This window comes from Bidens hawaiensis, unplaced genomic scaffold (assembly GCF_021521415.1).
Source record: "Bidens hawaiensis isolate Kalapana, Puna unplaced genomic scaffold, B.hawaiensis_p1.1 tig00028293_1, whole genome shotgun sequence".
Taxonomy (NCBI): Eukaryota; Viridiplantae; Streptophyta; class Magnoliopsida; order Asterales; family Asteraceae; genus Bidens; species Bidens hawaiensis.
Genome location: NW_027494615.1, coordinates 122,171 through 147,660, shown reverse-complemented (window position 1 = coordinate 147,660; position 25,490 = coordinate 122,171). Strand labels below are relative to the sequence as shown.

Sequence of the window (25,490 nt, the reverse complement as noted above, 5' to 3'; positions counted from 1 at the left end):
AGGTATGATCTATCATCCATGATACGAATTGTTTAATATACCTCACCGTCTCAACCCGTTAATCAATCGTTATTATAACGACCATCATAACGGCCATCATAATACAATTAAACAAACCTGCATCATCCTCTACCCAGCGCCAACTACACCCCTTGGTTAATTAGATTATTTTGACCTGCAAGAGTTCATCCTTAATCGTATTATGGTCGGTGACTATTGAGTTAATTAACCATCGTTTGTTCAGAGGTTGAGGTAAATAATTATATAAGATTGTTCCTCATCTTTTCTTCTAACATAACCACATGATTAATCGGCCAAATATTCAATGGATTGGCTGATTGATTTTGCGAGGGTTTGCTTATGAATTGAGTCTTTGAGTATACTGGTTTTATATATATGTTTCTGCATATGACTTGAGTTAGCCACCAACCCATTTGGCTAGTGCACTACGTTTAAAGTTCCGGTCCACTGGGGTGCGGGTTCAAACCCCCCGGCCCCATATATTTTTTGAAACTTATTTATTGGTTAAATATACATGTAAAATTTATATACTGATATTTTAACTATTATAAAATCATAAATAAATAAGTATTTTTATCTTAAACCGACATATTAACCGATCACTTTTTCGAACCTATGTTTAAAACCATATATATCTATATATATTTATATATATATATATATGTATATATGTGATTATATATTAAGTATTAAATATTGTTAAAGGTTTAAATTTATAAAAAGAGTTTATACAATTTATACATCTTTAATGTTATTTAACACATCTTTAAATAAAATATTCTTAAAGAAAATGATTTATTTTGTTTTATACAATTTTAGTAACTTTTATAAAGTAAACTTTAAGTAAAATATTGTAACTCTTGTTTAACCGTTCGTTAACTCAAAACTCGAATCAATAGAATCAATTCCTTAATTATTAGTATCTCTCCTATTACTTTTACTTAGGACATTTCGTTGATCTATCTCGACGAGCGTGACTCTTGTTTGCTACCATTCTTACCGCATTCATTTACCTTTGCTTATTTACTAAGGTGAGTAATTCACTCCACTTTTTTACTTATTTTAAACCTTTTGGGGACATATGTGTATCTTATTTATTTACCTATTATATAGTAATCAACTGCAACTGTTTAATCCTTGTGTGTATATCAGTTTAATGCATAAGTTGCTACTTGCTTATTTGCTTTATTATACCGTATTCGGAGAGGTCTATCATGATCATTGTTGTAGTGGCCAGCGTCCCTTCGCATGACAATGACTTCACCAACAACTCATTTTTTGTAACCAATTCTCGATTCACATGGAAACGGTTTAGCTCTTTTTTTGTTTTCTTTTTTAATTGTGTACATGCCATGGCTTAATTTTTATCTCACATGAACAATTTGCGTTATCTTTTGTCTATTAGATTGTATTCAAATTAACTGGTGTTTTACTCACTCAGCATGTGTTGACAAAATTATTTGTGTTTTATACGTGTATGCAGGTTATCGTATGAATTGAATGCTAGTTGGTGAAGACTTAGTGATGAACTTACGTTATAAGAATTTTAGTCAAAATCATTAGAAATATAAATTTATTTTATTGTATTTTATGGTTTTTGTACTTGTTTGTATTTGATTTATTTAAATTTTTAATTAAATTTAATAGATATTGTCACCTTTAATATTGGATGATAGTACCTTGAGAGCTGTGAACAATCAGCTCACGCCCCGGCATTTCCGCCTTAGTTTGGGCTGTGACAATATGTTTTGCCCACTTTAAACTCAACAAGTATTTTGATGTCAACCTAATATGTTAAGGTGTGTATTAGGCACAATGTTTGTATGGCTCCCATTTAATCCGATAAATTACAAACTCCATCATACCTCGTGCTTATTTTGTGTTCATCAGTATCACCTCGAACTAACTCCGACCGCCTAATGATTGATCAAAACATTTTAAAGCTTATTTAAACTTTTTGCAAATTTTCTTCCAAACAATAAAGGTTGAACCATGGACTTACTTATCATACGAACTTACAAGCCTTCATATAAAGTGTTTAGGACTTACTTGTTTGCCCCACGTTACGTGGTTCTAATATACCCGTTTGATCCCGGAATTAACAGTTAATAACAATGACACAGATCTCAGATCTGTTGATTATACTGTTAAAGATCTATCTCATAATAAACCTTGATTTAGTGTTTTGTATATGTGTATATATTATCAATAACGTTAATATGAAGCTTGAGAGAGAGTAATTGCTTTTCTGAAAATAACTTTATATTACTCTCTGAAACTTTTCTCAAAAACTTAACTTAAAGTGAACAGTGGTTCACTATAAATAGAGGACGATCTGGTTCGCTAACATCCCCTAGCGAACCAGCTTCCCCTTCGTTACATAATTTATCATAACGAACCGCCCCTGATTCGTTAACATCCCCTAACGAATCAGGAGGGAATACATTATAATGTCTTAGTTCGCTAACATCCCTAGCGAACTAGACTTAACCTTAACGAACTAGTCTTAGTTCGCTAACATTCCTAGCGAACTAGACATAACTTTAACGAATTAGATAAATATAAACATTAAATATTACGTTAATTGATAAATAATCATTAACGATAAATACAAAGACTCTAGACGCAAAATCGTGCACTAACAGACACCCCCTCGTCTTGAGCTCTTTATCTTTAACTTATTTGAAGTTCTTGGACTGCCAGTCTCTGCAACTATGAATTCCATGTTCATGACACACACGAACGACTCGTTGGAATTGCATAGCCAAGTCGTAATCTTCTTGGCGTTCAAACAAAATCTGCATCTTGTATAGCACGTCGTTGTCGGTCTCTGATAAATTAACCAACCACATCGGGTCGATTATCTTGATGAGCTCGGTCTGCAGTCCTCGACCACGAACAATAACGGCCTCGCCAGTACGATTGTCATAGTACCAACGGTTGAAAGACATATAAATATCTTGAGGCATTGTCTTCACAGGAACCCTTTTCATTGTCTTTGGCGGCTTCACTTTCAAGACAAGTTTCTTCCAGCTGGTCCTTGGATCAATCTCATCAGTGCGCTTACGTCTTGGGACCTGGGGCTTGAAGAATTTGAAGCCATGATTGACCTCAAACAGTAAGTGTTGATGAAACCACTCAGCCGTTCGGTGACCCCCACGATTGATAAATGGACGTCTCGCGAGGGTACGTACATCCCAATGCGGTAGAGTTAAAACATCCATTTTCCTCTCGTAATACTGGACACCCTTTTCCCACTTTACTATACATACCTTAAGGTCTGAATCAAAGAGCCAGGTGACAATATCACCATGTACCTTAGAAACAGTCTTGAAGGTAGTCACTTGATTAGCTTCAATCCAAGCAGCAGCAACATCTTTTCTTTCCTGATCTACATACCGATAAGCACTGATGATCTTTTCCACTTTCTGACGTTTGAACCATCTTTCTATGTCATCATCAGTCACTTCTTTGAGTGAGGGAACAGTTCGTTGCACAATCTTCTCCAGTTCATCCTCAGTCTCTTTAATTACGTCTTCATGAAAAAACGGAGCACCTTGATCAACGTTTACGTGTTGATACAAGTCCGGGTACTCTTCAGCTGTCACATCCTCCATCTCAATCTCTTCGTTCTCATAAATAAAATCCGTATCCATAAATAACGGATCAACCTCCATTTCATCCTCATTGATCACTTCGACATCGGGCTCAGTCTCTAAAGCAGTCAACTGATCGTCATTCAGCCCAAGCAGAATCGAAATCTGCTCCCGTGTCAAAGATCTAACAATAAACTCACCGACCTCTATCTCATCTCTGTTCACCACACTTCTAACCACTCCTGACCCATCAATAAATATCACCGTGTTAGCCTCAATCATTTCAATTGGCTTAGCAGCTGTTGGATCTTGATAGATAATTATCTGCTTGTTCGAATCATCAGCGCCACTAACACCTGCACCAGAGGATGAACCATGCAATTGTTTAGGCTCACCTCCTGCATCAGATTCGTCAGGATCATCATCGTCATTTTTTAGTTTCTTGAGGGCATCTTCTTTACAAGTTAATTGTAAAATTAACTCTTCTTGTTCCTTTAATTTCACCCCCTGAGACTCAACAATCGTATGCAATGACTTAGTCTCCTTCTTACCTAATTATACTAAGACACACCTTAGGTTTAGCAGTGATTGCATAATGTATCTTCGAACGGCGTAAGAAAGTCAACATAGCTCCGAATGTTCTCAAGTCAGTCATGTCTTGATCAACATAAGCACAGATGTTGTGCTTCTTATCAAACGGTAATAAATCATTTCAGCATGTTGATCTTGTTGTTGTGGTTGTTCTTGACGAGGTTGTTCCTGTGGTGGTTGATTTTGTTGTTCTTGATCAGCCATGTTTAACTATATAAATAAAACCGAATATGAGAATAGATAACACCATATATAATCAAAAGATATGTGTAATTAATCTAGTTATGCGTATTAGACGATTTAAATCCGTTAATTAAATTAAATGAATATTAAATTTAGTTAATTAATTAATTAATTTTTTATTTTTTTTTAAATGTCATTCGTTAAGAATCACACTGATTCGTTATACAAAGATAACGAATCAGGCGATTCGTTATCAAGTAAATATCTTAACGAACTAAACCTAGCGAATCACTAATTAATTTTAATGAACTAAACTCTAGTTCGTTATATTTTAAGCGAATCAAACTCTGATTCGTGTAACATCTTATTCGCTAAGCTAGTTCGTGTAAAATCTTAACGAATTGGACACGAAACAGTTCCAATTCGGTAAGACTAACGAATGGTCATAAATAAGACTTTTTCTTTGACTTCACAAAGTCAAGGTCAAAATTAACATGAACAACAATAGTCAACAACTTAAACCCAGATTCAAGTAGGCCATAACTATCGTTGAACCATCAAGATAATCAGCTCGTTGAGCTTGGAAACACACTAGTGAATGTAGGTGAATGAGATTGAGACTCAATACCTAAATGTACTAAGGATCAAACGAATCAACAGTAAACATCAATAACACAAACAATAATTAACCCAGCAAACAATAATCAAATGTTGATTAGAGTCCACCAAGGGTATCGGAAAGTGATTCCGATCATAATGATATCAAAATCATACAATTATGAACATAAATTATACACAAATGAGTTTCAAAAGTTCAAAACCGTTAAACCCCTGAAATTTCATAATTTAACTATCAACACACAGCCATTATTGACGAAAATGATATCGCCAAGATCGGCTATACCTTATTAACTCAAATTGATCTTTGAAGTATTCAAACGGAAAGGTTGAATTTTCAGAGAGAATTTGAATAGGTTTCTTAAAGATGAAGAAAGAAGAAGAACAGTGGAATACTATTTGTTTTCTTGTCTTATATATCAGTGCACGAAACCCTAGGCACAACCTGCACGAATCAGACGATTCGTTTAACTTAAAGTTAGCGAATTAGCCCATTTGCTAACTCAATTTGTTACCTTAAGTGGGCGAATCGCTACTTGATTCGATAAATTAAAGGTAGCGAAACAAGACATGATTCGTGTCATGATTCGTTAAATATGCATAACGAAGGGATGATTCGTTACAGAGTACGGAAGCGAATTAGGTTAGCGAACCAGAAGCTAGTTCGCTATGAATCACCTAGTTCGTTATCCATACGTAACGAATGGGAGTTTAGCGAATTAAACTCTTTTATTTAATTTTAAATTAAATAAATAAATAAATTAATGTATTAAATAAAGAAATAAATAAATTAATAAATTAGGTTATCGAGAAACCCTTTTATCCCGACAACCAATTACGTTAAAAAAAATTGTTTCAGATTTCCGAAACATAACTAAAAAAAATTAAGTATTTTGTATAAAGACGACGAAAATATTTTTGATATTTTGTAAAAAAAATTTAAAGAATTAAAGAATGTATTTACAGAAGAATATCCGAACAATTAAAAAATAGACAATCTTTTTGTATTTTTCAGTGATTTATCAAAAACAGTACATATTTTTGTATTTTTGTCGAATTTGAGCAGAGAATCATATTGACCAAATTGCCCTTCTATCACAGTTTTATATTTCAGCGATATTATGACTGGCGATAAGTCGGTCATTGGTATTGTTGTCCACATAAATATAATAACACACATTCAAGTATTTTTGTGATATGATTAAAATTGTTCAATTAAAGCACAGAATATCAGAAACTATCAGCCTCTAATCACGGTTCAAGCTTAATTTGATTTTTGCCAAATCACCCCAACTTGACTTAAACCATTATATTGTTGATCAAATTTTTTGATACCAATTGTAGAAATTTTGAGCAATGCATCAAGTTTCCTTTACTGTGAGTGAGTATGCACGGGTCCATCTGTCGGCTTACATACATTGTATCCCCTGGGTCCATTTCTTAATGGTATTAAGACGCACGCAAGGGAGGAACAATTGTATGACTAACAACGGATTTTGATCAAGTCAGTAATTTAAATTGTACGAAGTACAGCGGTGATCAAGTTTAATGACTTTGGGTTTGCTCTAGAAAGCGAGTGAAATATTCATGCTTATGAATACCCAGATGGTTAAGCCGCATAAAGATTCACAGTGTCCAGAATATTAACGCTTGTTATTTGCTTTATTTTGTTTTTGGGTGATCAACAAATATAAGGCTTGAGTATGACTGGTTATTACATTTCTGCTATCCTCACCGAGACTTTTGCTAGAGACTAACACCCCTTTCAATTTGGCGTTTCTTTATGTTTATATCACATACTTTACTCTACTGGGTTGTTTTAAGACCTACCAATGCACCAATGCAATTAAGCACACAGTCTTTTAAACTTACTTTTTGCTGAACTTGGGTTCAAGAAAATCAATGTACTATCATTTTCTCTTTTTGCTTCAAAAACTCAAAATTTTGAGGAGCATAAAAACAAAATAAAGATAAATTTAATCGCCCCAGTTAACGTAAGTTAATAAATAAATTGCTAACCATCAATTCACGAGTGAATCATAGGACCAAGACATGCAAGCATGCTTCACAAACTTATATAACCGACATAATTTTCAGCGAGAAAATAATCTAAAAACATTTGCAAAAATCTTTTTGGTTTTTCTCTGTACAAACTTTTAAAAACACAATATTTTTTTTTGTCTTTTTCAATTTTCTTATAAACAAAATAAACTTCACAATCTTTTTGGATTTTCGAATTTTTCTGTACAAAACATAAATCACATTCTTTTTGGTTTTTCAAAATGTTTTTGGTTTTTCTAAATATTTAAAGGAAAAACATTAAAGAACAGAAATCACAATATTTTTGAATTTTGAAAGTTTTAATATGTTTTTGGATTTTATCTATACAAACGAAAACACACTCTTTTGTATTTTTCTAGATTTTCACCCCCTAAAACCAAAATAAATTTTAAAAGAAAGAAATGACAGAAAATAAAGATAGTCATCCTTGTTTAAGGATATCAGCGAGGGTCTTCAATCCGTTTAAATCAAGCAAAAAGTTAAAACACGTTTTGTCAAAAGCTTTAGTAAACAGATCGGCTTTTTGAAAATCAGTATGTACTTTCTCAAGATCAATAAATTTCTTTTCATAGCAATCCCGTATAAAATGATATCGAATTTCGATATGTTTCGTTTTAGAGTGTTGTACGGGATTCTTGGTGATACTAATAGCAGCAGAATTATCAATCAAGATGGGAGTAGTAAGAAACTTCAAACCGTAGTCGCGAAGATGTTGTTGTATCCACAAAACCTGGGAACAGCAACTCGAGGCTGCAACATACTCAGTTTCGGCGGTTGAAGTGGAGACCGTTGTCTGCTTCTTACACTGCCAGGAAACAAGTCGGTTTCCTAAAAATTGACATCCTGCAGTCGTTGATTTGAAGTTGATCTTGCATCCTCCATAATCTGAGTCGGAGTAGGCAGTAAGAATGAACGTATCATCCTTGGGGTACCACAACCCGATGTCTGGATTTCCCCTCAAATACTGAAGAATTCTCTTGACTGCAGCTAGGTGAGTCACTCGTGGACTTGCTTGATACCTAGCACAAAGACAAACAGCAAACACAATATCAGGGCGAGAAGCCGTTAAATACATTAGAGAACCAATCATAGCACGATAAAGGGTTGAATCAACGGAATCCTCCAATTCATCCGGTGATAAATTGTGACCCACTGGAAGAGGAGTAGAAGGGATTTTTCCGGCAGAAATCTTGAATCGGCTCAAGACATCATTCACATACTTAGTCTGATGAATAAAAATTCCGTGAGCAGACTGGTGAACCTGCAACCCTAAAAAGAAATTCATCTCTCCCATCGAACTCATCTCGAACTTTGTTTGCATGGACTTCTCGAACTCATTACACAATGTGTCGTTTGTAGACCCAAAAATAATATCGTCAACATAAATCTGGACTAGAAGAAGATCATCACCAACAGTCTTATGAAATAAAGTGCAGTCAACAGTTCCTCGTTTGAAGCCATTATCAGTCAGATGGTCGGCGAGCGTGCCATACCAAGCTCTCGGGGCTTGATGTAGACCATACAGAGCCTTGTTTAAACAGTAAACACGGTCTGGATAATCAGGATCTTCAAAACCAGGTGGTTGTTGGACAAACACTCCCTCGAGTAATTCACCATTGAGAAAAGCACTCTTAACATCCATTTGATAAACCTTGATATTCTTATAAGCTGCATAAGCCAGGAAGATTCGAATCAACTCTAATCTTGCAACTGGAGCATATACCTTTGTGTAATCAATACCCTCTTGCTGATGAAAACCTTGCACCACTAAACGTGCTTTGTTTCTGACAATCACCCCTCGATCGTCCTTTTTACACTTAAATACCCACTTAGTCGGAATGGCTTTCTTGACTCTAGCAGGTTTGTCTATTAAATCCCAAACACCCAAACGTGCAAACTGCTATAATTCCTCTTGCATAGCTTCTACCCAAGAAGGATCTTCAAGTGCCTTACGAGCTGTCGTTGGCTCAACTTGAGATAGAAAGCAATTGAACTTAGCAAGATTCACAATTCCCGAAGAATGTAAGTTAGTGTAAGCACACAATGTGTTATTGTCACTTGACGAAGCAACTTGATGACGTGTACGAACGCCCACATCAAGTTCTCCAATGATGTTTTCCTGTGGATGATATCCATGAATCCGAAGAGTGGGATTTTCAGGAACAACAACATTATCAAATAAGTTAGTGTAATGTTCACCCAACTCTGGAGATGAAACATTATCACAGTCAAGATCAATAACTTGAATTTCAGCTTGATCATCATCAGAAGAAGTAGAAACAGTATCAATAGCAACTGGAGAAACAACTGGAGATTCTTCAGTTGGAGCATCTGGTTGAGCTTCAACTGTATTAGAGCTTGAAGAACCTGGAATGTTCAATTGTTCTTCAAAGTAAGCTCTAACCAGATCTTCATAGATATGATCAGTCGAAGGAGTAAAAGAATTAAATAAACTATCGTAGTCAAACATCCAGTCTGGACCTTTCCCTTGAGGAGGGGTTGTGTACTTTTGACAGTCCACATGGTACCATTCTTCAACACAGCCAGATGTGAAATTAAAAACCCTTTTCTTTGGAGATGCATATCCCAAGAAATACCCTTCGATAGTTTTTTCTTCAAATTTACCCGAATCCTTCTTCAACATTGTACATGGACACCCAAATGGTTCCAGGTACTTTAAATTAGGTTTTCTATTATTTAAGATCTCGTAGCTTGTTTTCTTGAGTCGTTTCACTGTTAGAACCCGATTAAGCGTATAACAAGCTGTATTCACTGCCTCATTTCAAAATTGAACCGGAAGCTTTGAATCAGCGAGCATTGTACGTGCAGCTTCAATCAGAGTTCTATTTTTCCTTTCAGCAACACCATTTTGTTGAGGTACATAAGGTACACTATATTCTCGGTAAATTCCCTTTTGAATACAAAAGAAATCCAATATAGTGTTTTTGAATTCAGTACCATTATCACTTCGGATTCTCCTCACCTTTTGTTTATACAGTGATTCAATCTTAGTAATAAGGTTTTGTACCAAAACCGGTGTTTGATCTTTTGAACTCATAAATAACACCCATGAATATCTTGAATAATCATCTGTCACTACCAGACAATACCAGTCTCCAGAAATACTCGCACGATTCACTGGACCAAACAAATCCATATGAAGTCGTTCAAGAGGAGTATCAATGGAATTCAATAACTTAGAGGGATGTGTCATCTTCTTTTGCTTGCCCTTTTTACATGCAACGCAGTGATCAGATAACTTAAAGTTCTTTAACGAGACACCCTCAACTAAGTCATTTGCCATTAAATAATTCATCTTTCTGACATGTATGTGACCCATTCTACGATGCCATTGAATCGAGTCTTTCTCGGTTGCTTTCGAGACAAAACATGTTTCGATCGATGTTGATATCTTAGAATTCATATTTAAAACATAAATATCATTTGATCGTGGTGATCGCGTGACAACCATCTTCTCGGGAATAACATAACCCGGTTTCAAGATAAGACACTCTTTGTCAGTAAATATCGTAGTGTATTTTTTATCACAAATCTGCGATACACTCAATATGTTATGATCAACCTTGTCGCAATAATTCACTTTCTCAAACGTAATGTGACCATTTGAAACTTCACCCTCTTGTGTGATCATGCCCCCAGAATTCCCAGCAAACGCTACATAACCCCCTTGAATATTTCTTACGTTGGTTAATAGGTTGAGATTCCCAGTGATATGACGAGAACATCCGCTATCCATGATCCAGTTTTCACCAGAAATGGTCTTGGATGAACCCTACACACAAACAAAAGTGATTAGTTCAAAAAGGCAGCCCAGGCCTCAGTCTTGGGCACCTTTTGGTTTTCTCTTTGATCATTAATCTTAACAGATTTCAATTGTTGTTCAGCCACCTGTGAATAAGTTACCGGCTTCCTAGACTTTCATCTTAAATAAGCTGCCTGAACAATATTTGAATTGTTGTTTTGACATATAGGTTCAGTTAGAATGAATTTTGGTTTCACTTGACCGTGTGTCTCATTGACATGAAGAACCTTCCGAGGATTCACATCGGAGAACAAAATATGAGTATCATCAGCATACGACACAGGTCGTTTCAGAATCTCATTGACCACTGGAATTGGCTTAGATTTGTCCTTGATAAAAGGATGAAGATTCTGATAGTTCTGTTGACTACAATTCTTCACAACATGACCTTGTTGACCGCATAAAAAACAAATTCGCATGTCTACATGATGATGTTTAGAAGTAATTGGAATAAATGAAGCAGATGGTTGATGATGACTCACATTTTTAGTCATGCTCTTAGCAAACTCATCAGATAAGTCAGATTTCGTCTTTAAATAAAAATCTAAATTAGAACTGCTTGAAAAACATTTTAGTGTATCTGTTCCAGTTGACTTAACAAAGTTAATCTTCTTAGCTTGTTTTAAAAATTGTTTTGCCTTAGTCAATGGATCAGATTGAACTGATGTTTTTGTTTGAGCATACACACGTTCAAGTTCTTGAATTTTTGAAGTTTATTGACAAAAACACTCTCAATAAGTTCAGGTTTGATAATATTTATTGGAATATCTTGTTCAGTGAACATTGTGTCCATTCCCTTTAACTTAAAAACTCTAGCCGATGAAGACTTAGAACTTGGAGGATTAATAAAACGCATTAAGTCCTCGTCAGAAATCTTTGGTTTAACTAACTTCTTTGCACTCACTGGTTTGGTTTTCACAGTTTCTTCCTTGTTCATTTGAGATTTGAATGAACCATACACAGCTTCCTCAAACTCTTGAGGTTCACAAAGAATATGATTAGAACTAGGAATGTTCTTATTCTTGTGTATAATCTCAGGTTCAAACATATCCTCAATAATCACTTTGTCAAAATTTTCAACAAAGACCTTTTTACTTTCCACATGAGGTTTTTGAGGAGCAACTTGGGGTTTGACAATTTCAGGTTTAAACATTTTAGAATTTTCAGAAATCACATATTCCTTTTGAATCAAATCCTCTTCTTTTCTTGCTAACGGATTAATTTTATAATCATTATGAAAAGGTGGTGGAATTTCAACAAAACCAATACCTTTCTTGGAATCTTTTTGTTTCCCAGATACTTCAATAATTTCATTCAACAGAAAAGATGAATTCCTAAATTTCCCCAATTTGTTTTTCAACTCAAGAACCTCATTCTCAAGCTCAGTTATCTTAGAATGATGTTTCAAGATTTCCTGAAAATTTCGGCCATTAATGGTCATTTTCACAGATAACTCGGCTTTGAGATCATGGTTACTTGTCGACAATGTGTCAATATTTTCTCGAGATCTCATTTGAGATTCAAGAGATTGTCGATAAGTATCCTTAAGAGAAGCAATTTCTCTTATAAGATTATCATTTTGATTTTTCAATGCTTCTAACTTAGATTTGTTAGATTCACAGTCAACACATGATATTTTAACATATGATGTAGTAGAAATAGAATTACTAACCTCATTGATCTTGGCCATGCAAGCAAACATTGATTCAGAAGGCTTGTCGCAAGAGTCGTCAGAATCAGATCCAATATCATTATCAGAAGACATCTCACTACTAGTAGCATCTTGACAATCTTCATGTAACCCAAACATAGCCAAATTTGCTTGAACATCATTGCATAGTAGCCGTTGTGACCAATCATTACCATCTGCTAACATTGCTTGTGTTGTAGCAGAAGATGTTTCTTTTCAGCATCACTTCCTCGTGGTGAAGAAGCATTTTGACTTTGACCACGAGGTCCAGTGAATTCTTTCCTTGGTTTGTCACACTCTTTCGCGAAATGTCCGAATTCTTGACAATTGTAACACTTTACTTTTAATTTGTCAAAACCCAACTTCTTGTTTAAAGCTGGAAGATCTTTTCCAGTTCTCTGCATGAATCTTTTAACTTTACGAACAATCATAGCCATGTTCCATTTCAAATCCATGATTTCTAGATCATCTGGATCTATCTGATCATAGTCCTCATCTGTTAAATCACTTGTGGAAATTTTACTACTCACTAAGTTTTCATATGAAGACATAAAAGCTGTCAGAAAAGCAAAGTTTTGCTCAGCTTCCTTCATATTAACACTAGGTGGTGTAGCAAATGGATTTGTACTTGTCGAACTTCCAGAACCACCCGAATTACCAGCAGAGTAAAAACAAGCTTTTGGATCATTAAACATTGTTGATTCTTTTTCACTTGCCGCATGAGTAAGAAAAGCAGTGACTGGAGAGATTGTTGAACTGAGAGGCATACTTCCACCATAGAAAGCTGGATCTTGATTTTCTTTGGAGGATTTTTGACACTTAAGATCATATTTTCTAGCTTCGATCTTTTGTAGAAATTCAAGTGCCGTCAAGTCTTCATTCAGAAAATAGTCATTTTCTTTCACCATTAGAAATGTTGAGTAGGAACTTGGAAGCACACTTTTAATAGTGTCAATTTTATCTCTTTCAGAAATTTCCATTTTCATTTTGTCATTTCAGCAATTAAATGACTAAATCTTGTAGTCATCTCTTCAGCTGTTTCTCCTTTCAATAAGTTAAAGTTTCGAAACTGAAACTTGAGCATCACTTTCTTACTTTCAGCTGTGCTTCCCATGCTTCTCATACGCAGATGTTGAAATAAAGATGCACATCTCTTGATACTACCAACTTGATGAAAGATATTTTCTGGTAATGCCATAGTCAAAGTAGAATATGCTTTTATCTCGATTTCTAAAGCTTTCTTCTCTTCTTGTGAGTTGAGAAACGGCTTTAGGAGTATACCCAATAGTATCATCACCAATCATTGGTGCAACATAAACTTCATCAAGACAGTATGAGCAGTCAGGATGAACAGATCCCAAATGAGCACGAAACCGAGGTTCCCACTTGGCAAAATCACTGAACTTCATCAATCTTGGACATTTAGAATGTGAACCTATCTCGGTATCAAGTTGCAACATCTGTTGCATCAGCATGTTTTGAGACGCTAATGCATACATACCAGCCATATTTGACAAATAAATTCACAAGTTTAAATGATGTGAACAGTTATAGCGAACTACAAACTGTGGTTAACAAATCAATGAACAAGTATAACGAACTGTGAATAGTGTAGCGAATCAAGTCTTAACGAATGAGGTGAGTGTTTTAGCGAATCAAAAGTTAGCTTAACGAGTCAACTTAACGAATCACAAATAAAATTAACGAATCACTCAAAGGACGAATGTGATGAAGGTTTAACGAATCACAAGTCAACTTAGCGAATTGACCAAACGAATTGACCAAGTCAACTTAACGAATTGACCAAACGAATTGACCAAGTCAACTTAACAAATTGACCAAACGAATTGATCAACTCAACTTAACGAATTGACCAAGTCAACTTAACGAATTGACCAAACGAATTGATCAAGATTAGTTTAGCGAATCAGATATTAATTAATAACGAATCGCCAAAATAAACTTAGCGAATTAAGATAACGAATCAGCTACAGTTGATAGCGAATCAACACTGTAGTGAATTATACTATAAAGAATCAGGTTGTTACAACCGTTTGTAACAAACTCTGACACCTTATGCCACGTGGCAAAGGTTGTTATGACACAAATCCCAAGAAGAACACGTGTCACACGAATCGGTTAATCTAGTTAACGAACTAGATAACACGAATCAATAACTCACACGAACTGGCTAACGAACAAGGTAGCGAATTAGCACTGTTGATAACGAATCACAGATCAAAATATAGCGAATCACCAGGAAGAAGATAGCGAATCACATTCATCTTCAAATCTTCAAACCTTCAAACGAAATTCCAGAAATTATGAAGATTAAACCCAGAAACCCAATAATACCAAATCTGTAATACACCTTCGTTACTCAATCAAACTGCACAAGTAAACTACCAAAATACTCGTAAACCAATTCCGAATCCAAAACACAAAACCTCGTAACCAATTAACACTTTAACCAAACCAAATTAACCAACAATCACACCCCTGTTTCGGAGTTAAACCGAAATCAAAACCAAATAACTCAAATCCAAATCAAATCTCAATTCCTCTTAACCAAACCTCTACAATACTTTAGCCAACACAAATTCACTCAAATTCGTCCATAATTCATCCAAATCAAATACCAATTGATTCAAAATCAAACAAAAATCGAAAAACTCAATAATAATACCAATTAAAACACCAAATCAAGTGTAAAGAGCACCAACAGCTCTGATACCACTTGTTTGATCCCGGAATTAACAGCTAATAACAATGACACAGATCTGTTGATTATACTGTTAAAGATCTATCTCATAATAAACCTTGATTTAGTGTTTTGTATATGTGTATATATTATCAATAACGTTAATATGAAGCTTGAGAGAGAGTAATTGCTTTTCTGAAAATAACTTTATATTACTCTCTGAAACTTTTCTCAAAAACTTAACTTAAAGTGAACAGTGGTTCACTATAAATAGAGGACGATCTGGTTCGCTAACATCCCCTAGCGAACCAGCTTCCCCTTCGTTACATAATTTATCATAACGAACCGCCCCCTGATTCGTTAACATCCCCTAACGAATCAGGAGGGAATACATTATAATGTCTTAGTTCGCTAACATCCCTAGCGAACTAGACTTAACCTTAACGAACTAGTCTTAGTTCGCTAACATTCCTAGCGAACTAGACATAACTTTAACGAATTAGATAAATATAAACATTAAATATTACGTTAATTGATAAATAATCATTAACGATAAATACATAGACTCTAGACGTAAAACCGTGCACTAACAATACCCCTTTTTGTTTGATAATTTATCAACATTTTTATTGTTGATTTTAAATACTTTTAAAAATTTTGTAGTTTTTCTACTTTAACATTTTGATTTTCAATATTTATATTTAAAGAAAGAATAATTTTTTTTCAGGTGATCAATCACTAACGGGCTCGTGTCTGACTGACTAATAACAATTTTTGCCTTCATCGATATGATTTATATTGGAGTCGGTAACCACTTCATAGAGGTAAAACCACTAGCACAGGCGGATGATTTAATTTATATCACTATGACACTTACTCATTTGTCAAGCCTATCTACACTTCAAGCAATTATCTTGTTGGCTTTTGGCCTACTCTTTTCATGTGCTAGAATCGTTAGAGATAATTTCTTATCATTTTTCAAAGGTCGGATTGATTTCTCAAAATTTATAATTTTTAAAATATCCGACTCTGTCACACCCTCAAATTCCACTAACGGAGTTTTACTGTCAGATGGTGTGAACTAACAGGATCGGAATCATCAGTTATAATCAAACCATAATAACGTTTAAATGAAATTAAGTGCGGAAGCGTAAAAACCAAAAGACAAAAGTTGTGTCACGCAGGACGACTTAAAAACCCAAGTAATAATAGTTAAAAACATGTTTGCATATCAGAATGTTCAAAAAAACATGCATGATCCTATACCGCGCGCCCGCCTCGGCTACCTGAGAAAAACACACTAAAAGTGTCAACACGAGGTTGGTGAGTTCACAAGTTTCTATAAAATAAAGCGCTTAGCGTTTTGCGTTCAGCGTTTTGCGTTCAGCGTTTTGCGTTACCAGATAGCGTTAAATCAATTATATATCGATAGGTAGCTAGCCTATACAACAAGTATTACTAAGTGTTCGACACCGAAGCTGACTGTTTATCAAGTGCCTTGCCACCAGGTCATCCAGACCATGGTACGTGTTAGCCAAAATTACACCCGCTCGACCTCCAGTCGAGTTTAGCGTTAGGTGGGGTTTGTCAAACCCAGTAGTACTACTCAACAGTGACTCGCTATTATCCAAATATTAACCGGTTCGATGTGTAGGACTTCAGTTGTTTCGTTTGCCACTTAGTCTTTACAAGTGATATATAATTTACTAACAAAATCTTAAATGCGTTTTCGGAGTATGTTATCTCCCCCAAGTGAAAAGCGTTTAAAACAGTTTAAAGGGGTAAGTGAAACTCACTGTTTGCGAAGAATTCCCAAAATAAATCACCAAGTGATGCGCGTCACAGAAAACTCTCTCTAGCGTTCTAAAACAACAAGGAGCTTTTCTAAGTATCGGAACTAATATCGAGTCTCTAGACCCGTCACATAATTCCTAAGCACAAGATACGTTTCGTGTTTGTTTGTGAATCGTGTGTGACTTAACAAGTACATTTGTGATACGATACATGTGTGAACAATTATTTACGTGTCATGTATTAATAATGTACATCACTAGCAATTACTCCCCGTAAGGGCAATTTGGTCACACATAACAATTAACTAGCAATTATTCCCCACAATGGCAATTTGGTCAAAACACGACAACTATTTAGCAAGTATTCCCCGCAGGGGCAAATTGGTCAAAACATAACAATTAACTAGCAATTATCATGATTCATGCATTTTCACAAAATTCAGCAGCTAGTTTCACCGAGACAGAAATTTTACTTGAAAGATTGTACTATTTCACCGATCATAACATCTCAATTAATTTACCAAAAATCATCACTAAAGCATGCATGTATTAGGTTTCCAGAACCTATTTTGTTTTAATTTTATTCCACATAGGTTTCTCACAATGATCAAAACATTACAGCAAACTCATAACAGTCAAACTCATGCGCAACAGAATGTTATTTGAAATTCCCGTTAAACGAAAAATCCAATAAATGCAAGACCACTTGGGTTAGGTTCCTAACTCAACAAGTCAACTTACAGAAGTGGAACCAACCCAATTGGTCTCGTAGTTCATGAGATATAATATTTACAAAACAACCTAACAGCAGGTCTAGCAACTCAGCTTTGCACAACGTTTTTGTAAAATCATAAAGGTTAACTTTTACACGTCCAAAAATTGCAAATTTATATTCTTTAGAAACTAGACTCAACCTAGTTTACTTTAGTATCAATAATCTCAACCAATTTTCACATTTACACCCCGTTACAGTCAATTGAACATCAAAAACACAATCTGTCCAGAAACTGTTTGCAACAAAACTCAACATATTAACCATTTATAAACCATAATTCCTTCATATAACATCCTAGACACCATAATCAATATCCATGCACATCAATTACACATTACATCCATGGTTAGGGTTTTATTTGAATTCAAAATCAAGAACACAACGATTAACATGTAATAATACCAATTCTAGTTATCATATCACAATCAATCCATCATCAAATCAAGATAAAACATATGAACACATATACATATGAAAATCGGACCTAGGGTTTGTAATTATACCTTCAAAAACACCAATACAAGCAAGAGGAAGGTAGAAGATGGCTAGAAACGGATGTAGGATGCTTCAATTGTGAAAGACCAAGATCAAAACCAAGTGATGCGTGTGTGTGTGTGTGCCGATCGCAAGGAGAGCAAGGGGGTCTAGAGGCTGCCGTCGGGTTTGGGAGAGAAAGAGAGAAGAGAGTTTAGGGTTTTATAATATTATTAATAATAATAATGTTACATCTAGGTCCCTCCACTTCCAAATGTTACTTTTCTAGCTTAATTAACTAGTTCTAGCACATTGAGTTAACGTTTATAACAATGTTATCACATAACACATAAGTCTAACACATAATTATCACATAATTATTGTTTTGACGTTTTTCGTTTATTCACCAATTGTTTGCGTCAACTCGTTTGCGTTTCGGTGCAATTCCCGAAAGACTACACATGTAGTAAGTGTCAAACGTCATTTAAACCCTAGTTTAAATGTAATGAGGTGTGCATTAAAGATTCAGTAATCTTTAAGTTTGAATTGACGGAGTTGAGTTAACGGAGTTAACCTGAAATTGACGATTGTCACAAACTCCCTCTAAGTAGGAGCTCCCTCTAAATGAGAGAATATCTTTTTGAAACTTTTTCTAATTTTCTTAACGAGAGTATAAAATCTTTTTAGCAAGTCAAGTGACTCATTTTTGTTTTTCTTGAAACAAATTAAAAATATTTTTGATGAGTTATACTTAACTCATTTTCTCCCTATAAAATTGTGACATATTTGAAAAATATTTACAAATTTACATAAAAAAAGATATAATCAATTTTTTTTATTAAAATTGATCGATGGTTTTAGTGAAAAGGTCAACAACGCTGTTGTCAGATGGACTATCCTAAACATGCAATATCACATTGTATATCAAAGTTGAAGAAATTCAAACCGAAACCCAGCAGCTGATGCTGGATTCATCACTTGAGAGAAGTAATTGAACTAGGTGAGTTTCAGAAACGCTCGACAAGTTGTTGTTGAGCCATTTGAACAAGGTTGGTGCTGTTGAAGCACAAAGTACCATATGAAACATTTACCTTCCTTGAAGTTTGTCCTCCAATATCGCTTATGAAAGACTCGAATCCGCCATTGAATGGTTTAGCATCAAATAGAAAGGGTTCGTCTCCCATCATATGTCGGGTGCAACCACTATTTGAAGTATCGAGTACTCTTGATAGTCCTTCTTGATTGACCCTACATGCACTAAGCGTTTAAATAGACATGGGTTCCCGAGACATTTTTTTCTCAGGAAAGTCAACCATAAATTAACCAAACTTGATTTTATTTCTTGAAAACAATTTATTTCTTGTTGAAGCCTCACTTGATGAAGAATAGTCCTTAGGAATCCAAGCAGAAACATGTTCCTTTGTTTTAGCCTTTTTGGACTTTTCTTTTCTTGTTTTTAAAACTATTTTTGGTGAATCCTCAGACTTTTCAGCCTTAAGATCCTTTTTGATGTTATGCTTTTGAGTTTTCCAATATGGTTTTCTCTTGTGTTTTACTTTATTAACTTTGGATCTCACATCCACTTCACTGGCTTCACTATAAGCTTGATCAGTCCTTGAATCCGGGCTACTAAAATCACCTTTTGGGGACTGACTAAGCCGCCTTTGAATCTCAAGTTGTTGCTTGAACCAGTTCTTGCAATGTCCTACAAGGTGAGAAGAATGACCACACACAAAACAACATTTTCTCCTATAGCACTATAGAACTCATCAGAACTATAATATGGTTGGTGTGGTGGGAAAGATTTTTTTGGAAAGGAACATGATTGTAAAATCCATTTAATATGTGACCCCGGTCATCAAAAACATTAGTGTAATATGGATCAACATAATTTTGTTGCTAATGACCATAGTAGTTATAATCAAAACAGTTGTATGACTGAGGACTTTGTGAATGATTAGATGTTTGAGAAAATGATCTTTTGTTTGGTGGCACATATGTACATGAAGTACTCATTTGATTATCATTTTCAAACACTTTGCTTTTACTTGAATTATCCTCAGGCTTACAACTTGATGATGAACGACTTGATATGTTCACCTCAACATGCCTTTTGTCATTGACACAATTTTCAACAAAAATTTCATCAAAGACGGTATCACAATCACAATTCATGTTCGCTTCCTCTGGCCCACTTTCTTCTACAAAGCCTGTAGAACAAGATAAATACTACTAAAACTAACTGAAGAAGGAATGGGATCAACAGTTTTGGAGACAGGAGGAACAAATGTCTTTGGTTTTGGCATAGACCATTTCGTTCTAAGGCGGGGTATTGAAACTAAAACGAGGAAGGCTAGTATAATTAACATTAAATGGAGGTGGAACTGTTGTGTGATCGTAGCCTACCTATCTTTTGTTTCACCCCAATTTGTACCCCAATATCTCATTCAATTTATCATATGCTAACTTAAATCTTTCAACGACCATTTTTCTTTGAGCTAAATCTAGTTCTACCTTCTCAATTTTAGCGTTTAATTCTACAACGCGTCTTTCATGAAACTCAGCTAGTTTATCATATTGAAACAATTTTTCATTTAGTTTAGCCATATCATTATCATCAGTTTTAATCCTAGTGGTGAAAATCTTTTTCAGCCTTCTTGTAATGATTGTTTTGACATCTAAGACTGAGATTATCGTCTATTAAGGCAGCATTATGAGTTCTATAGCTCCTAACTTTATCAAAACAAGCTTGAGTGCAAAGTCTGTGTACCTAGGGATTGTCAGATACACATGGAGGTGTTTCAGCAACGGGGCTTGATGAGGTACTGGCTTCATTTACAAATGCAATCCCAACAAAAGTCATAGGATTGACCAGCTCTTCAAATTGGTTATCTTCCCATGGTTTTGTTCCTTCAGTTGTCCTAGTGATCATGGCCTTAGAGCTTGACTCGGATTTCCCTTTTGGTGTATTTCCTTGACCGATTCTTGGAACTCTTGACTTTGAGGAGTAGCTCTGAACGAGCCTTTTATCACTTCTCGGCGTACCTTCATTGTCAGACAACTCTAGTGATTTTGATGTCATTTGCAGCCGAGGGTGGATTAGTGCATTCCCTAGCAAAGTGCCCTAATTCATTATTGTTGTAACAGCGGAGCTTTTCCTTATCAAACCCAATATCATTCCCAACTGAATCTCTGACATTGTCTTGCCATATTTCTTCATAAACGTTATATAATGATGGGGGTATTAACATGTGTCTTGCATGTGGAGAGATAAAATGTGTACAATTACCTCTATACCCTTTTTTCTTTGGTCCATACTTGACACATGTCAATTAATTATGGTTTCTCATCCTTCTCATTTTTATTCCTCTTTGTAGAATAACTTGACCATATATATATATATATATATATATATATATATATATACATACTAGTTTTTATCCCCCGTATTACGGGGGCTGTTTTACATTACTTGTTTTTAATATTTATATACTTTTTTGGAGTTTAATTTTATTTATTGTAAGAAAATTTATAATACACTTAGAGTTTTATAAAAGGGTTTCACAAATAACTAAGATGTTATAACTCGGTTTAAAAATTATCTGGTTTGGTGAGACCCAAGACCCGCTTATTTTTTGTACTTTAAAATTGGTTATTAATTATAAATAATATCTTTTTAAAAAATATAATTATTTTTAGTATATCCTATTTTATATGATTTTCAAATTAATAATTTGGTGAGAATAAATTTTTATTTAATGAAATGTTATAACCCGTTTAAGGAATATATGGGTTTGGTAAGACCCATACCAGTGAATTCGGGTCAAATGCATGAGAAGCCTCCATTTAAAAATCAAGCAAATCTGGTGACTCCAAAAAAGGGGGAAGCGACCACATCGCGACACATAGGATTTTTGGGTTTTCGTTTATATATATTATAGATAGATTATAGATATATAGAAAATGGTTAAAATAAAAATACATAGTTTTGTAGGAAGAGTGAGAATAACTCAAAATTTAGAGTTAGAAAACTATGTAGCATAAATCCTTAATCCTAGTAACTATTTAGTATTTTAAAAGCTATCAATCTCAACCCACTAGATCATAGATCCAATGATCTAGATTTATTCTTACTATTCCTAGAAAACTATTTTTTTTTTATTAACACAACCATATATATATATTATATTAATTGTGTGTGATGAATAAAGATATTTATTATATCCGAAGACATTTTATAGTTGACCACGTCTTCGTCTTCACCAAAAATATTGAAATTCAATAACCAATCACCAGGAACATTCGATCATCTTTCACATCAACAAGAAAAACACCAAACAAATCAAGAAGAAAGATGAGCAAACTTATGTACGTTTAATTTCTATAGAATCTTAAAAGTAGGTTTTAAGTTTGTTAACTTAATTTCTTGATTGTGTACTGTAATTAATAGAGACTTCTTTTTATCCCAAAATATCTTGCAGGTTTAGTAGTGGAGTTGAACTAGGAAAGTTTCTTGTCAGCATTGACGTCATTCCAGATGCTTATCAAGCAATTTCAGAGACGTATTTGCCATATGAACTTCGAACGAGTCGTTCTGGAAATAACATTTTGGCTTTTAAGTGTTCCTCTGAATACACTGCTGGATTCCTTAATGGAGGGATTGATTTAGTTTCATCTGAGAAACTCCCCGTCGTTGACTTCATTTCCACAAAAGTCAACTCTTCATTCTCCATCAACGAAGCTGCCGTTGAGCTGTTTCAGCATCTCGATTACGACCTCAAAGAGCTGGAAAAGAAGGTATGTGTGCGTTTGTTCATTGCAGATCTAGAGATCAAGATCAAGTGAGAATCGGTCCTTTATTGTTGGTTTATATATATATCCTGTTTTTCAGCATATAAATACCTCCTTGATCATCACTGGATCCGGTCTCGGGGGATACCTTGCCATTCTTTTCACTCTACGCCTACACCACGCCATAGATGTGGAAGAATCAAATGGTTCTAAGATAACCAGAAGGCCAATTTGCATAACTTTTGGTTCCCCCATTATTGGTGATGGAAGATTCCAACATGCCATCGCTGAACGGCCACAGTGGAAATCCACTTTTCTAAATGTGGTAGCAAAGAAGGATCCTCTTGCTAGTTTTTTCTCATCAAATACTCCGTATAAGCCCCTCGGTACTTACCTATTTTGCACAGAATCAGGTGGTTACACGACTTTTGAAGATCAAGATTCGATCCTACAGGTTCTAGATTCCATGAAGTTACTAAATGCAGGAAACTTACGCATTTATGATTATGCAAACGTTTTGAGGTCGATAAGAAGGAAGGTATTGTATCGTGGGATTTCCGAATCAAACAAATTCAACTTGAATCCGTTGAGGAAGGGAATCACATTACAATTGAAGGAAGCTGGAGTGTTGAATCACACAGAGGATTATGAGATTGAAGAAATGGAAAAGAAACAAATAGAGATGATTAGAAGGAAGAATATGGTGAATGCTTATATGCCTGTCAAGATGCTAAACGATGTGAAGATAAGTTTGACATATATGGAATGGTACATGAGAACTATGAGAAAGAAAGGGGGTTATTATGATGCCTATAAGGATATCACCAGAAATCATATGAAGATCACACACCAAGAAATTGCGATTCATCATGGTCGTCTTGTTATTTATTGGAGGAAGCTTGTTGAAGAGAAGAATCGAATGACACAAAAGGAAAGCGCCATGTTAAGAAAGCGTTGGCTCCTTGGTGGGACAAACTACAGAAGGATAGTCGAGCCACTGGACATAGCTGAATACTACAGAAAAGGCCAAACGAACTATATGAAGTATAGATCGAACCACTATATACTATTAGAGAAGTGGTCAGATGAAGGCAAGATGAATTCAATATATGGTAAAGAGAAAAGGAATAAGGCTGTCAGTCTTACCGAGGATTCTTGTTTTTGGGCGCATGTAGAGGAGGCATTGATTTCGTTACAAAACTTAGTAAATAGATGGTCAGCCAACATCAATGTAAGTTTTGCAAATACGAATGCAAGAATGTGTAAAGTATAATGTGAGAATTTGTAAAATAAACATACACTTTCATATAAATTAAATACGCTGAGTACGATTGTATTTATAGGTGTGCAAGACGGTTGCATATTAACCATTACAACCCTTCTGTTTAGGTGCCAAATTAACTACCAACTAATCTCCCTAATTGGCGCTGGTTCTAGACTTATACAACAATTTTTGGTTCAGGCCCCAAACTCACCCCTTAAAACTCACGTATATGACCCGTATATCGGATCCATGACCTGTCTTCAACACGATCAAGATTAACCAACAACAATAATATTCTCATATACAATTGACATGGCTTTAAATAATAATGTTTTGCTTACTTGATGCTAAATTCAGATTCCAACAATCGAGCAGAAGTTGGAGAACTTTGAGGCTTATGTAATGCATGAGATCAAAAGTTACTCGGTGTCACCAGATATTTTCCTGGAGGGAAGTAGTTTTATGAAGTGGTGGGATGAGTATAAGGAACACAAAGGAACCGCCTATGCCTCAAAGTTTGCGCAATTCATGAATGATAAGAGATATAAATCGTATTACTAAGGTCCATCTGATCGAGCATCATGACAACGATCACCACTTCAATATTTTCGTGGGTTAACAGATTGATTACTAGAATAAGAAACTGAAAGAACTATGTGTGTATATGCATATAAGTCTAACTTTATTCGTTTGGCTGTGTAAAATTGTCATGTTGCTGGATTGAAAATGAATGTATGTGTTTTCCTCCTACAGCTTAAGACCTTATTTTCCTCAAGCTTTGCATCTCATGATTACTACTTCGCACACATTCAGCTTCAACTGCCGATTCTTATACCTTTTCATGATACTGTAACATCTTAATTTATGAAATGTAATTGTATTAATCTAAAGACTTTTTGCTACATTTAAGATATATTGTTATCTAAATTCAAAGTGAGAATGGCGTTATAAAACTAAAGTAACAAAATTTGGTGGTGCATACCCATGAAGAATTTTTTTTTTTTTTTGGGATAAACTTAATAATTTCATTCCAAATAAAAGGATCCAATTACAATAAAGAGGCAGGTAAGCGGGAAACAAGTTGTGCCGCCACCCCATTTCGAATGGCA

At 35.0% G+C, this 25,490-nt stretch overlaps 1 protein-coding gene across 1 annotated transcript; it reads left to right on the top strand.

Annotated features, from left to right (window-relative positions):
* Positions 1–22,569: 22,569 nt before the first annotated feature.
* On the top strand, positions 22,570–25,281 carry LOC143576762 (senescence-associated carboxylesterase 101-like). Its single transcript, XM_077060791.1, has 4 exons — positions 22,570–22,694; positions 22,808–23,123; positions 23,218–24,348; positions 24,739–25,281. The coding sequence occupies exons 1-4, from the start codon at positions 22,681–22,683 to the stop codon at positions 24,940–24,942; spliced, it is 1,665 nt and encodes a 554-aa protein (XP_076916906.1). The 5' UTR covers positions 22,570–22,680; the 3' UTR covers positions 24,943–25,281.
* The last annotated feature ends 209 nt before the right edge of the window (positions 25,282–25,490 follow it).

Bases quoted from the DNA above. Each gene is read 5' to 3' on its own strand.
- LOC143576762 (XM_077060791.1), top strand. The intron at 23,124-23,217 runs GTATGTGTGCGT...CCTGTTTTTCAG, and splicing joins TCAAAGAGCTGGAAAAGAAG to CATATAAATACCTCCTTGAT. The intron at 24,349-24,738 runs GTAAGTTTTGCA...TGCTAAATTCAG, and splicing joins GATGGTCAGCCAACATCAAT to ATTCCAACAATCGAGCAGAA.